This window comes from Zea mays, chromosome 9 (assembly GCF_902167145.1).
Source record: "Zea mays cultivar B73 chromosome 9, Zm-B73-REFERENCE-NAM-5.0, whole genome shotgun sequence".
In the NCBI taxonomy this organism is placed as follows: Eukaryota; Viridiplantae; Streptophyta; class Magnoliopsida; order Poales; family Poaceae; genus Zea; species Zea mays.
The window spans coordinates 125,068,409-125,083,708 of NC_050104.1; the positions used below are offsets into that span (position 1 = coordinate 125,068,409).

A 15,300-nucleotide genomic window follows, 5' to 3' on the forward strand; every position below is an offset into this window, starting at 1 on the left:
AATGCTTATGCTCTAGAGGTAGAAAAATGTGAGAAATTATCTAGTGAGCTAAGCACATGCCATGACACTATTGCCAACCTTAGAAATGAAAATGCTAAATTAATTGCTAAGGTTGATTCTCATGTTTGTATTGATTCAATTTCTAATCCTAGAGATGATAATGTTGATTTACTTGCTAGGATTGATGAGTTGAATATTTCTCTTGCTAGCCTTAGAAATGAGAATGAGAAATTGATTGATAAGGCTAGAGATTTTGATATTTGCAATGTTACAATTTCCGATCTTAGAGATAAAAATGATATATTACGTGCTAAGATTGTTGAACTTAATTCTTGCAAACCCGCTACATCTACCGATGAGCATGTGTCTATTTGTGATAGATGTAGAGATGTTGATATCAATGCTATTCATGATCACATGGCTTTAATTAAACAACAAAATGATCATATAGCGATATTAGATGCTAAAATTGCCGAGCATAACTTAGAAAATGAAAAGTTCAAATTTGCTAGAAGTATGCTCTATAATGGGAGACGCCCTGACATCAAGGATGGCATTGGCTACCAAAGGGGAGACAATGTCAAAAATAGTGCCCCTCCTAAAAGATTGTCTAATTTTGTTAAGGGTAAGGCTCCCATGCCTCAGGATAACGAGGGTTACATTTTGTACCCTGTCGGTTATCCCGAGGGCAAAATTAGGAGAATTCATTCTAGGAAGTCTCACTCTGGCCCTAATTATGCTTTTATGTATAAGGGTGAGACATCTAGTTCTAGGCAACCAAGCCGTGCTAAGTTGCCTAAGAAGAAAACTCCTAGTGCATCAAATGATCATGACATTTCATTCAAAACTTTTGATGCATCATATGTGCTTACTAACAAATCCGGCAAGGTAGTTGCCAAGTTTGTTGGGGCAAACACAAGGGCTCCAAGACTTGTGTTTGGGTACCCAAAGTTCTTGTTTCTAATGCCAAAGGACCCAAAACCGTTTGGGTACCTAAAGTCAAGAACTAAACTTGTTTTGTAGGCTTATGCATCCGGGGGCTCAAGTTGGATCATCGATAGCGGGTGCACAAACCACATGACAGGGGAGAAGAAAATGTTCTCCTCCTACGAGAAAAACCAAGATCCCCAACGAGCTATCACATTCGGGGATGGAAACCAAGGTTTGGTCAAAGGTTTGGGTAAAATTGCTATATCTCCTGACCATTCCATTTCCAATGTTTTTCTTGTTGATTCATTAGATTACAATTTGCTTTCCGTATCTCAATTATGTCACATGGGCTACAACTGTCTATTTACTGATGTAGGTGTCACTGTCTTTAGAAGAAGTGATGATTCAATAGCATTTAAGGGAGTGTTAGAGGGTCAGCTATACTTGGTAGATTTTGATAGAGCTGAACTCGACACTTGCTTAATTGCTAAGACTAACATGGGTTGGCTCTGGCACCGCCGACTAGCTCATGTTGGAATGAAGAATCTTCATAAGCTTCTAAAGGGAGAGCACATTTTAGGACTAACAAATGTTCATTTTGAGAAAGACAGGATTTGTAGCGCATGCCAAGCCGGGAAGCAAGTTGGCACTCATCATCCACACAAAAACATCATGACAAGTGACAGGCCACTGGAGCTCCTACACATGGACCTATTTGGCCCGATCGCTTACATAAGCATCGACGGGAGTAAGTACTGTCTAGTTATTGTGGATGATTATTCTCTCTTCACTTGGGTGTTCTTTTTGCAGGAAAAATCCCATACCCAAGAGACCTTAAAGGGATTCTTGAGACGGGCTCAAAATGAGTTCGGCTTAAGGATCAAGAAAATTAGAAGCGACAACGGGACGGAGTTCAAGAACTCACAAATAGAAGGCTTCCTTGAGGAGGAGGGCATCAAGCATGAGTTCTCCTCGCCCTACACACCACAACAAAATGGTGTAGTGGAGAGGAAGAATCGAACTCTATTGGACATGGCAAGAACCATGCTTGATGAATACAAGACTTCGGATCGGTTTTGGGCCGAGGCGGTCAACACCGCCTGCTACGCCATCAACCAGTTATATCTTCACCGAATCCTCAAGAAGACATCTTATGAACTTCTAACCGGTAAAAAGCCCAATATTTCATATTTTAGAGTCTTTGGTAGCAAATGCTTTATTCTTGTTAAAAGAGGTAGAAAATCTAAATTTGCTCCTAAGGCTGTAGAAGGCTTTTTACTAGGATATGATTCAAACACAAGGGCATATAGAGTCTTCAACAAGTCCTCTGGACAAGTTGAAGTTTCTTGTGACGTTGTGTTTGATGAGACTAACGGCTCTCAAGTAGAGCAAGTTGATCTTGATGAGATAGGTGATGAAGAGGCTCCATGCATCGCGCTAAGGAACATGTCCATCGGGGATGTGTGTCCTAAGGAATCCGAAGAGCCTCCAAATGCACAAGATCAACCATCCTCCTCCACGCAAGCATCTCCACCGACTCAAAATGAGGATGAAGCTCAAGTTGATCAAGTAGAAAATCAAGCAAATGAGCCACCTCAAGATGACGACAATGATCAAGGGGGAGATGCAAATGATCAAGACAAGGAGGATGAAGAACAAAGGCCGCCACACCCAAGAGTCCACCAAGCAATCCAACGAGATCACCCCGTCGACACCATCCTCGGCGACATTCATAAGGGGTAACTACTAGATCTCGTGTTGCACATTTTTGTGAGCATTACTCTTTTGTTTCCTCCATTGAGCCACACAGGATAGAGGAAGCACTTCAAGATTCGGATTGGGTGGTGGCGATGCAAGAGGAGCTCAACAACTTCACTAGGAATGAGGTATGGCATTTAGTTCCACGTCCTAATCAAAATGTTGTAGGAACCAAATGGGTCTTCCGCAACAAGCAAGATGAGCATGGTGTGGTGACAAGGAACAAAGCTCGACTTGTGGCCAAGGGATACTCCCAAGTCGAAGGTTTGGATTTCGGTGAAACCTATGCACCCGTAGCTAGGCTTGAGTCAATTCGTATATTATTGGCCTATGCTACTTACCATGGCTTCAAGCTTTACCAAATGGACGTGAAGAGTGCCTTCCTCAATGGACCAATCAAGGAAGAGGTCTATGTTGAGCAACCTCCCGGCTTTGAAGATAGTGAGTATCCTCACCATGTTTATAAACTCTCTAAGGCGCTTTATGGGCTCAAGCAAGCCCCAAGAGCATGGTATGAATGCCTTAGAGATTTCGTTATCGCTAATGGCTTCAAAGTCGGAAAGGCCGATCCTACTTTATTCACTAAAACTCTTGAAAATGACTTGTTCGTATGCCAAATCTATGTTGATGATATTATATTTGGGTCTGCTAACGAGTCTACATGTGAAGAATTTAGTAGGATCATGACACAAAAGTTCGAGATGTCTATGATGGGGGAGTTGAAGTACTTCTTGGGATTTCAAGTAAAGCAACTCCAAGAGGGCACCTTCATTAACCAAACGAAGTATACTCAAGACATTCTAAACAAGTTTGGGATGAAGGATGCCAAACCCATCAAGACACCCATGGGAACTAATGGGCATCTCGATCTTGACACGGGAGGTAAGTCCGTGGATCAAAAGGTATACCGGTCGATGATAGGATCTTTACTCTATTTATGTGCATCTCGACCGGATATTATGCTTTCTGTATGCATGTGTGCAAGATTCCAAGCCGACCCTAAGGAAACTCACCTTACGGCCGTAAAACGAATCTTGAGATATTTGGCTTACACTCCTAAGTTTGGGCTTTGGTATCCTAGGGGATCCACATTTGATTTAATTGGTTATTCGGATGCCGATTGGGCGGGGTGCAAAATTAATAGAAAGAGCACATCGGGGACTTGCCAGTTCTTGGGAAGATCCTTGGTGTCTTGGGCTTCAAAGAAGCAAAATTCGGTCGCTCTTTCTACTGCCGAAGCCGAGTACATTGCCGCAGGTCATTGTTGCGCGCAATTGCTTTGGATGAGGCAAACCCTGTGGGACTATGGTTACAAATTAACCAAAGTTCCTCTTCTATGTGATAATGAGAGTGCAATCTGCATGGCGGATAATCCCGTTGAGCATAGCCGCACTAAGCACATAGCCATTCGGTATCATTTTCTTAGGGATCACCAACAAAAATGGGATATCGAGATTGCATATATTAATACTAAAGATCAATTAGCCAATATCTTTACCAAGCCACTCGATGAACAAACTTTTACCAAACTTAGGCATGAGCTCAATATTCTTGATTCTAGGAATTTCTTTTGCTAATTTGCACACATAGCTCATTTATATACCTTTGATCATGTCTCTTTCATATGCTATGACTAATGTATTTTCAAGTCTATTTCAAACCAAGTCATAGGTGTATTGAAAGGGAATTGGAGTCTTCGACAAAGACAAAGGCTTCCACTCCGTAACTCATCCTTCGCTGTCACTCCGAGCTACTCTCCATCTTTGGAGAGAAAAGGACTCCGTCTTTGGTATAATCTTCACTCATTTATTTATGACCAAAGGGGGAGAGAGTAATTCAAAGGGCTCTAATGATTCTGTTTTTGGCGATTCATGCCAAAGGGGGAGAGAGTATGAGCCCAAAGCAAAAGGACCGCACCACCACCCTAATTTTAAATGATTTTCAATTGGTAAAATTTCAAATTGATATCTCTTTGTATTCTAAAGGGGGAGAAAGTAGTACTTTCAAATTTGATATCTTAAAACCCTCTTGAACACTAAGAGGAGAATTTATTTGAGGGGGAGTTTTGTTTAGTCAAGGGAAAAGCATTTCAAACAAAGGGAGAAAATTTCAAATCTTGAAAATGCTTCTCAAAAATATTATTCATTTACCTATGACTATCTTGCAAAAGGACTTTGAAAAGAATTTACAAAAAGAATTTGCAAAAACAAAACTTGTGGTGCAAGCGTGGTCCAAAATGTTTTAAAAAAAGAAACAATCCATGCATACCTAGTAAGTAATATTTATTGGCTCAATTCTAAGTAACCTTTGCACTTACACTTTGCAAACTAGTTCAATTATGCACTTCTATACTTGCTTTGGTTTGTGTTGGCATCAATCACCAAAAAGGGGGAGATTGAAAGGGAATTAGGCTTACACCTATTTCCTAATTGATTTTGGTGGTTGAATTGCCCAACACAAATAATTGGACTAACGAGTTTGCTCTAGATTATATGTTCTACAGGTGCCAAAGGTTCATCTACAACTATACTAAATCGACTGTCCGGAATACCGTAGATTATTCCGGACAGGAGAAGCTTTTTGGAAAAACAGGCCAAGCGCGGACCGTCCGGGCCCTTGCGGCGGACCGTCCGCAACACCAGGATGACCCTCGGACAGAACCAATGCAAAAATCCAAGTCTACACTACGGACTATCCGGAGGAAAAGCAAGGACCGTCCGAGACCTTGCGCGGACCATCCGGCCTCAGGCGCGGACCGTCCGCCGTTGATCTACAGGGGCGGACCGTCTGGACCAGGCGGGCGGACCGTCCGCGCTCAGCAGAATGGACCAACGGCTAGGAAGTGGTTGGTGGCTATAAATACCACCCCAACCACCTCCATTCACTATACCCAAGCATTCCAACCTTCAACATTCAATACAAGAGCTAGCAATCCATTCCAAGACACATTCAAAGTCTCCATCTCTCCAAGTTTCACAATTAAGAAAAGAGATCATTAGTGATTAGCGACTTGAGAGAGAAAGTGATCCGTGTGTTATTTGTCGCTCTTGTCGCTTGGCTTTTCAATCGTGCTTTCTTTCAATCTTTCTTGCGATTAACTCAATTGTAACCAAGGCAAGAGACACCAATTGTGTGGTGGTCCTTGCGGGGAAGTTTGTTCCTGTTTGATTGAGAAGAAGAAGCTCACTCGGTCCAAGGGACCGTTTGAGAGAGGGAAAGGGTTGAAAGAGACCCGGCCTTTGTGGCCTCCTCAACGGGGAGTAGGTTTGCAAGAACCGAACCTCGGTAAAACAAATCCGCGCGTCACACTTCACATTTGCTTGCGATTTGTTTTTCACCCTCTCTCGCGGACTCATTATATTTCTAACACTAACCCGACTTGTAGTTTGTGATTAACTTTGTAAATTTCAGTTTCGCCCTATTCACCCCCCCCCCCCCCGCTCTAGGCGACTTTCACTTAGGTATAAATGTGCAATGCGGGAGGTGAATTGAAGAATGTATAGGACAGAGATAGGTCAAGGGACACTTGCCTCCACCAACCGACTGCTGCTCAGGGGCTTCTCTTGCGAGTTCTCCGGGCTCCTCAACCAGATCGTTCTCTATGCGAGCGCAAACATACATACATCCATCCATTCGAATTTGGAAACAAACAGTACACCATACGAGAGAACAGATAGATTGAATATGCATAGAGTATGACATACGATATTGCATTCGCCATGGCTAGAAAGAGAAGAGGGAAGGTCTCGCGGTGGTTAAAGCTATAGTCGAAGCGTATTACGGGTAGATGCATAACTAATCATTGCGAGATTTAATTCCATCGAGTTACACTAACAAGTATCTAGCTACATGCACTAATAGAATTATAACTATTTTCAATTGATCAACATTAAACGAGGTCCAAGATTAGCTACATGAAATAATTAACGTAACCAATTTCCAAATTGGGTTTCCATTTATTAATAGAAATAACGCGATCACTACGCATGGGTTACACCGGGGGGGGGGGGGGTAGACGGGCACGTCTAGGGGGTAGACGAGCGCGCCGAGGGCACGGCGAGCCATGCCAAAGCACCGCGCGCTCCACGCGAGCACGCGCGCGCATGGCCGCGCTGACGCGTCGCGAACGGGTCGCGCACATGCCGGGGCCGAGCTGCGCACGCGCCGCGCGAGCCAAAGCCGTGCCGGGCCGGGGCCGTGCTGTGCAGGGGCAGGGCGAGATGCCGGGCCGAGGCCGAGGGCGCGTGCAGGGCGCCGCGCCACTCGAGGCGGGCACGCCGCGGACGAGGGACAGGGCCGCGCGCCGGGACGGCAAGCGCCGTAGCCGCGGGCCACGCGCTGGACAGGGGCAGGGGCGAGGGAGCACGCTGGGCAGGGGCGGGCGAGCCGGGGACGCCGTGCCGCGCGCCACGGCCGCGAGCCGCGGGTGCGGCGAGCTCGCCGGGGGCACCGCGCGCACCATGCCCAAGCCTGGCCGCGCCGCGGGGGGAGACGCGGAGGGCTGCGCCGAACCGGGGCGAGCGCGCCGGGGGCCAGGGCTGCGCGAGCGCCGCCGAGGCCGCGCCGGGGACGGGCGGGGCGGGGACGCCGCGCCGAGCGCGCCGAGCACGCCGCGCAGGGAGGGGCTGGGCGGGCTGACGCCGAGGCAAGGGGGAGTCGGGGCCGGGCGTGGGCGCCGGAACGCCAGCGAGCCATGGGCGAGGTCGCGAGGCCGCACACAGGCGAGGAGGGGGCTCAACGGAGCCGCATCGGGCGAGGGGCGGGGCGGGCACAGGCGCCGTGGCCGCGCCGAGGCCAGGCCGCGCCGGGCCGAAACGGCGCCATGGCTGGGACGGGCGCGAGGGAGAGGAGGGGGGTTCGCGCCGAGGAAGGAGAAGGGGGAGGAAAAGCAGGGAGGAGGAGAGAGAGGGAGGGGAGGCCGGGGCTCACCATGGGCGGGCGACGGGCGGCGGCGTCGGGCGAGCCGGGGTCGGGCAGGGGAGCGGCGTGAGGTGGGAGGAGGGATCGTGCGCGAGGGGTTAGGGGAGGGAGAGAGAAAGAGGGAGGGGCGGCTGACGGGCGGGCCCCACATGGCAGGGCGGCGACGGCTCAACCGCTCGCGCGGGGCGCGCACGAGGGGAGCGGGGAAGGGGGTGGCTGGGCCACCACGTGGGCCCAAAGCGGGGGGGAGGGAAGGGGGGCGAGCTGGGCCGCCGAGCCGGTTGGGCCGCGCGGGGGGGGGGGGGGGGGGGCTAGGCCGAAAGGGGAGGAGGGGGAGGGAGAAAAGAAAAGGTTTTTTTCCTTTTCCCCTAAATCTAGATGAATGGTTTTCACAATTTCAGGCATGGTGCAGCAAACAAAATAAAGTAATTCTAGGGTTTTGCTTTACACGAGATCTCAAGCCGAATCTCGCTATAACTTTGGAAAAGATCAAGGCTTAGCGAGGAGAAAAGGAAAAAGGAAAGGGTAAAGCCTGAATTTGGTGAGCGAAGAAAAGAAAAATTCAACTCCAAAAATTCGGGGCATTACATCATTCACGTACCTTTCATCTCTAAGGTAGCATGAGAATGAACTCTTCCTTTGTAACATGATAACATTTATTTGTGATCCTGTACGGTAACACTCGCCCATGTAAGCCCGGTCTCTAGCACCATCTGTGGTCCAGACCGATGGGGGCTACCCTTGTAAATCTGATCTCTGGCGTTCATTACATAGATCTCTTATACCCAGTTATAGAGGAAGAATGCGTTATCATCTATCGATTTCCTTTCCTTTTTACAAATATTGTATTTCTCTACCTTTGTGGCTCTAAGCTTCTGTTGTAATCATGAAAACTGAATGATGTAGCCTACCTTGAACCTGGTTTGGGAACCAGCTTGATGATGAATGAGGAATGGATGACTAGTTACTTAGTCTAATAGAAAAAGTCCACATTCTCTGAGGTGGTCCGGAACTGGGTAGCCTCTTAGCCTGGTCCTGTACTGCAAGCCTACACATTCCATCGCCCTAGAATAGCTGACGTAGTACCTTCTGGACTAGGTACTTGGAAGTCTGAGCTTTGTCTATATTCAAGGCCTAGTCCCAAAAGCTAGGATCAGCAAGGTTTAGCTGCATGATTCGGAGGATTGAATATAACAAAGTAAAGGACCCAAGGGAACACTACTGGGCATCGATCTTGGACCATGTTCAGGATTGGCCCTTAGTTCGGTGATAGCCTCAGACAACCGAAGCTACCAAAATTGCACGATAATAAAACAGGAAGAAACCAACTACCACGATTGGAAGCGCTTACGCAAGGAACAGTCTAGTAGTGGTCCGACCCATAAACCCGGTCTGCTAACATACAACTCGTAACCCGATAGGGTCGCCAACATAAACCTGGTCTCTAGAACCCTCTGCGACCAAGCCCGGTGGGTGCCACCCTTATAAACTCGGTCCCTTGTGATCTCCGTGGCAATTACATTGTGTGTGGAAGGAAACTTTGAAAAAGGAAAGCTTTGGAAAAGTAGGAGGGTGGAGGAGCAGACAATATTTTGATGGGATCTATGCAGTCGGATGCAGTTGGCTTAGTGTGACCTGGTCAAGTGCACATGGGTGCGTTTGTGTAAAACGAGGATGCGATCGGATGTGGTCAGGTGAAGCTTCACCTAAGGTGATATATATCATCTATACTAATCTATTAAGAACCTGCTTCATCATCCGCGGTGACACTATAGGCCCGCCCCACGCGCCCCACCTCGGCGGTGTGCCCTCTGGGCCCCACGCCCAGTGATTTCTCAGCTACTATCCTGTGGACCCAAGCGTCTGTCTAGCACCCGACCTCGGCCCGCGTAGCTACATCAGACCACATGTACCTTAGTGTTTAGAATTAAACAATAATTTGCTCTAGAAATTTGGGGCTAACCACCAGACCACACGTACATTAGTGTTTAAAAATAAACAATAATTATATGTGAATAAATATCTCAGTGCCTATTTATATAATATATAAAAAACATAGCAAAGCACGGGCAACTCGTATGAGTCTTGGGCTTCCAACAACTAGAGAAAGCCCTAGTCCAATGGCGCCTTTCGGTTCAGCTGCAATCCCTTAAGTAGACTCAGACCTCAAGCCGTCTATAAAACCTGCCCGAGATTGCAGAGATTAAGGTTTCAACGACGGTCGTGGCTGCACGAGGCGCGAGTGGGTTTCAGCGATGATGGCGACTGCATGAGATGCGAGTCAGTATCAGTAAGCAACCTAAGGTGATGAATCGATCAATGCATCACCTATAACGTACGGTCCAACCGAACTAGCTAACCAACTGTCCGGTTGGACCAACCCACTACATCGCAAAACAGGTCCACAACCCGCTTATTGGGTCCGAGCGCTGATTCAGTTGGATGACGGTTTCCTTATACACCTCTTATTAGGTCATGTTTCTGACCCCATTACTTGCACTTTGTGTCTCTCGCTCTCCGCTCTTGCGCTCTCTTCCGTCTAGGGCTTTCTCGATGGTTTTGATTAAGATAGGAGAAACAACAACTAGAACATCGATCAGAACATTCGTTTCTTCCATGTTACTAAAGATATCAAGGAAAAGATAAAAAACAAGTTATTTAAAAATGTAATATGCTTAAGTCATTATATTATTAATATAAACTCAGATATTCTACTCATAATCATTAAGTAATTTAACACATTTCAAATATTGGATCATTATAGTTTCAATAAAAAAACTTAACAATGTCGCAGCATTAAGCCATTCTATTGTTTTGGAAAAAGAATTTCAACATTAAATCATCATCTAATATCATACACACATCGTAAAACATTTTTATAAATTTCAATAAAACCCCATCTAAGTCATTCAATCAGTTTAAAAATACAACATTAAGTCATTCCACTATTGTTGAGTTAGAAATTTTACATTAAGCCATCCCAATTGGTCATATCAAAATATGTTAGTTGTTTATAAACTAACATTTGCATGAAGTCATTCCACTATGTCCAATATATATAATCATATTCTAATATAAAAATATATGAACCATTTTTTATGTATTTGCAACTGAAGGCTCTATTTTAATTAGATCTAACTCTTAATTGAATCACATAAATGGACGCAGCTACCTGAACAGTTGCATGAAGCCGGTGGCAGCTCAAAGTTAGTCGTTCTCGAATATTTGTCATTCGCTAAATTATTTTTAAACTAAACGTGGCAAATAAAAAAGAACGAATAAATTACTAAATTATCGATATATAAGAAAAAATTATAGAATACCTAAAAAGTAGGAGTAGGTCGCAAGTACAGAATAGCTCAGCAAAGCCCGGATACGTCCGAGCCAGGCCCCCTGGCCCAGCTGTGGAGCCGCCAGCCGGGGTCGGGGCGCTGGGCTCGACGCGCGCACGCGGTACGCGGCGCCTTATATAAACACACCCCCGCCTCTGGGCTCTGACACAAGCATGCAAGTCCATCAGCTTCTCGGCTTATGGTGCCAGACCGACGTGCCTAGTAGCGTACTATCTTAGCTTCAAGAGACCGACCAGGCAAGATCCATTGATCGATGGAGCTGCTTCCTCTGCTCACGTGGCTCCTCCTTGCGCACGCCCTGGCCTGCCTGGCCTGGACGGCCGCCGCGCGGCGCCGGCAGTCTCGGTGCTACCTCCTGGACTACGTCTGCCACAAGCCCAGCGACGACCGCAAGCTGTCCACGGAGACGGCCGGCAACGTGATCCAGCGCAACGCGCGGCTGGGGCTCACCGACTACCGCTTCCTCCTCCGCGTCATCGTCCGCTCCGGCATCGGCGAGGAGACCTACGCCCCGCGCAACATCCTGGAGGGCCGCGAGGACTCGCCCACCCTGGAGGACGCGGTGGACGAGATGGACGCCTTCTTCGACGAGGCCATCGCCGAGCTCTTCGCCCGGACCGGCCTCGCGCCCCGCGACGTGGACGTGCTCGTCTTCAACGTCTCCATGCTCTCCCCGGCGCCGTCGCTGTCGTCCAGGATCGTGCGCCGCTACGGCCTGCGCGAGGACGTGGCGGCGTACAACCTCACGGGCATGGGGTGCAGCGCGGGCCTGATCGCGCTGGACCTGGCCCGGAACGCGCTCCGGACGCGTCCCCGGGCGCTGGCGCTGGTGGTGTCGTCCGAGTCCATCGCGCCCAACTGGTACTCCGGCACCGACAAGACTATGATGCTGGCCAACTGCCTGTTCCGCAGCGGCGGCTCCGCGGTGCTGGTGACCAACGACCCGGCGCGGCGCGGGCAGGCCAAGATGGAGCTCAGCTGCCTGGTGCGCGCCAACATCGGCGCCAGCGACGACGCGCACGCGTGCGCGCTGCAGCGCGAGGACGGCGAGGGCCGCGTCGGGATCAGCCTGAGCAAGGCGCTCCCCAAGGCCGCCGTGCGCGCCTTCGCCGTCAACCTGCGCCGCCTCGCGCCGCGCGTGCTCCCCGTGGGCGAGCTCGCGCGGTTCGCCGCGCGTCTCCTCGCCCGGAGGCTCTTCACGACGTCCCCGCACCTGCGTCAGCAGCACCTATCGGGCGGCAAGCAGAAGGGCGACGCGGCGGCGGCCCCAAAGATCAACTTCAAGGCCGGGGTGGACCACTTCTGCCTCCACCCCGGCGGCACGGCCGTCATCGAGGCGGTGAAGAAGAGCCTGGACCTGGAGGACGAGGACGTGGAGCCGGCGCGGATGACGCTGCACCGGTGGGGGAACACGTCGGCGAGCAGCCTGTGGTACGTGCTGTCGTACATGGAGGCCAAAGGGCGGCTCAAGGTCGGGGACAGGGTGCTCATGGTCACGTTCGGGTCGGGGTTCAAGTGCAACAGCTGCGTGTGGGAGGTGACCGGCGACATGGCCGACAAGGGGGCGTGGGCCGACTGCATCGACGCCTACCCGCCGGAGAAGCTCGCCAACCCGTACTTGGACAAGTTCGGTTGGATCAACGATGTCGACGGCGATACCCTGATGCTCTAACGGTACGGTATACGATCGAGGACCGCTCTCCACCGGCGGAAATGACGACAACGGCGGAAGCAGTAAAAAGCAGGCTAGCTGTTGTTCAGAACGACAGGCCGGTGATGCTAGCTTGCAGCCTGCGTAGGTGTATTTATGCCCTTGGTTTTACTGGGCCTGTCGTTCTGAACAATATAGCCCTATTTATTTACCACCCAATTATATATGTGTAGCCTGATGCAGCAGTAGCACAATATATTCTTCTTCTTCTTCTGAATTGTTTTCTATAGCAAAAGGAAAAAACATATATAGCTTTTTTAGAACAGAAGATCGATCGGATCTCCATGTATACAGAAACGATTGCAAGAACAAACAATATAATATCAAGTGTACTTTTACCCGCCTGAACTCTGAGGAAGAAGATACTACCACTTTCATAGCGATTTCGGGGTGATGGTGACTTTTGATATGGTTTTCTGTTTGCCCATTAATTGGATCAGAGCCGAACGGAGGACGACGGGACGATCCGGGATGCAGGCAGCATCCTGATGATGCATGCCTTATTTATGCACAATGCTTCCGAATTTTATTTGATGCCGTGTTTATGCACAATGCTTGCAACCTAGCTACTACTCTACTATAGAACTCCTGCTTCAATTGAACCATGCATACAAAGAGACAGAGCTGTAACCAAGCCTCTTCAAGTCTCCGAACCAGTTGCAATAACAGCGATGTCGGCATGGAGGATAGGAGGACCTTTTGCAAGCACATGCCCGCACGCAGACCGCACCTAGTGCTAGGGTGTATGCCATGGCTACTCTAGGACAGCTCGAGACAGAGCTGTAACCAAGCCTCTATTAAATCTATAAATTACTCTGCTCTAGATTTTGTTTTCTTGTAATCAATGACGGAGACCGGTAAATAACTTTAAACTTTATGTCTATATTGTTTTTAAAGATTTTAAAGCAGCAAAAGAGGCACTCCAATAATTTATAAAACTTTATAAAGTTTGCAACTTTAAAGTTAAGGTGTTTGACTGTTTCTGACTATCTTTCTCTTAGAATTTTGCTCTAAAATCATGCCAAACATCTCCTAAATCTCCGTTCAACACACTAAGGGTGTTTGACAACAAAGTACTTTTGGAGTTTCTATGTATACCACATTATGTGAGAATACCATAGTATTTCTACAGGGAGATGTTTGGTTGCTACAAGAGAAAATTTGTACTGTCACATTTTTGGAGTTTTAGAAACTTCACTTAGATTGCTCGTCCTCCCGACGCCTTTGCGTCAACCCCACACCACTGGAATTTTATGGTGTCGCCACTCCACCATGGTTGTCTCCGCCTAAATGCGCGAGCCGTTGTGCCTAGCCCCACGCTCACCATCTAGGCTCCTCTATGTCGATTAGGATTGCATCTTCTTCAACCATGACTATCAATATGTTAAAAGGGATAAAACTGTAGAGCCCCAAGCCCGAATAAGCAAACAGACTATGCATGTGATACAGATTTATCATCGTACATTCCCACATGTTAGTAGAACAAAACATTGGTGATTAGTAGATAGGTGGAAAGTACCACGACATTCCTGGAGACAGAAGAGTGCACGACATTTACAGCACCACTTCTCAGGACGGTTTAATCGGTGTTTGCCTCTGCATAGGTCGCTTCCTTCTTGTAGACGATCTCAATCGTTATGCTGACCGATTACGTGAAATGACCTTTTATTCACATATTTAGAAAGAACCTGATCAAAAGTAGGGTCGACACTAATGAGTTGGCCAAATGCTTTAGATGTATTTTGCATGTATGTACCTACTTCTGGATGTCGTGGTCTAAAGGTCCAAGGTCAATGCTTCTTCTAGTGGTCTTCACATAGTCCGCGTGTGGTCTAGACCGTCCGACAGTAGGGCCTGGATCGTCCAGCGCGCACATGATTGGCGATCGTGATCGAATATCTGATCGTGCTTGCCCCCCGACACCTTCAGTCTTACAAGTCTTTCTCTTGTCTGAAGCCTTCTGAATAACCACTTCTCATGATAGATTCGACGTGCGAGGATCACCGATGATAATGTTCTTGCCTTTGCCTTCATCGGCTACATCCGTTCGAACTAATACTTTCTTGTTCATCGGCTCTAATGTGTTGATACGGAAAGGTTGTCTATCAATCTGTGTTTCCTGAAAGCCAAACCGTCCTTCATTTATAGCTAGTTGTATTTGTCGACGGAAGACATTACAATCATTGGTGGCATGAGAAAATAGTCATGCCATTTACAATAAGCATACCATTTCCAATTCTTCTATTAGAGGAATTGTGTGAGACCATTTAATGTTGTCGCTCTTAAATAACTCATCAAATATTTTGTTGCATTTGGCAACGTTAAATGTAAATTTGACTTCCTCTTGTCGATTCTTTTGAATCGACTGTAAAGAAGAGCAAACTAGAGATTTACCCTTAGCAGTCCAAATAAGTTAAGCGGCATATACATCCCTTGACTTGTTGCCTAAGTAATCGTGATGCATATCATGATGAGATGTTTTCAAAATTTCTTTGCTTCGGCTCTCACAAGCCAAAGCCTGCTGATCTAGCTGCACTAGCAAGAAGAATTAGGTTCCATCTAATTTATCTTTTAAATATAAGCATAACCCATTAAAAGCTAACCCTGTTAATTGTTTATCTATGACCT

At 47.8% G+C, this 15,300-nt stretch overlaps 1 protein-coding gene across 1 annotated transcript; it reads left to right on the forward strand.

Annotated features, from left to right (window-relative positions):
- Positions 1-11,121: 11,121 nt before the first annotated feature.
- LOC100286138 (acyltransferase) lies at positions 11,122-13,012 on the forward strand. The gene has a single exon (NM_001159026.2). The coding sequence runs from the start codon at positions 11,215-11,217 to the stop codon at positions 12,631-12,633; it is 1,419 nt and encodes a 472-aa protein (NP_001152498.2). The 5' UTR covers positions 11,122-11,214; the 3' UTR covers positions 12,634-13,012.
- Positions 13,013-15,300: the final 2,288 nt, after the last annotated feature.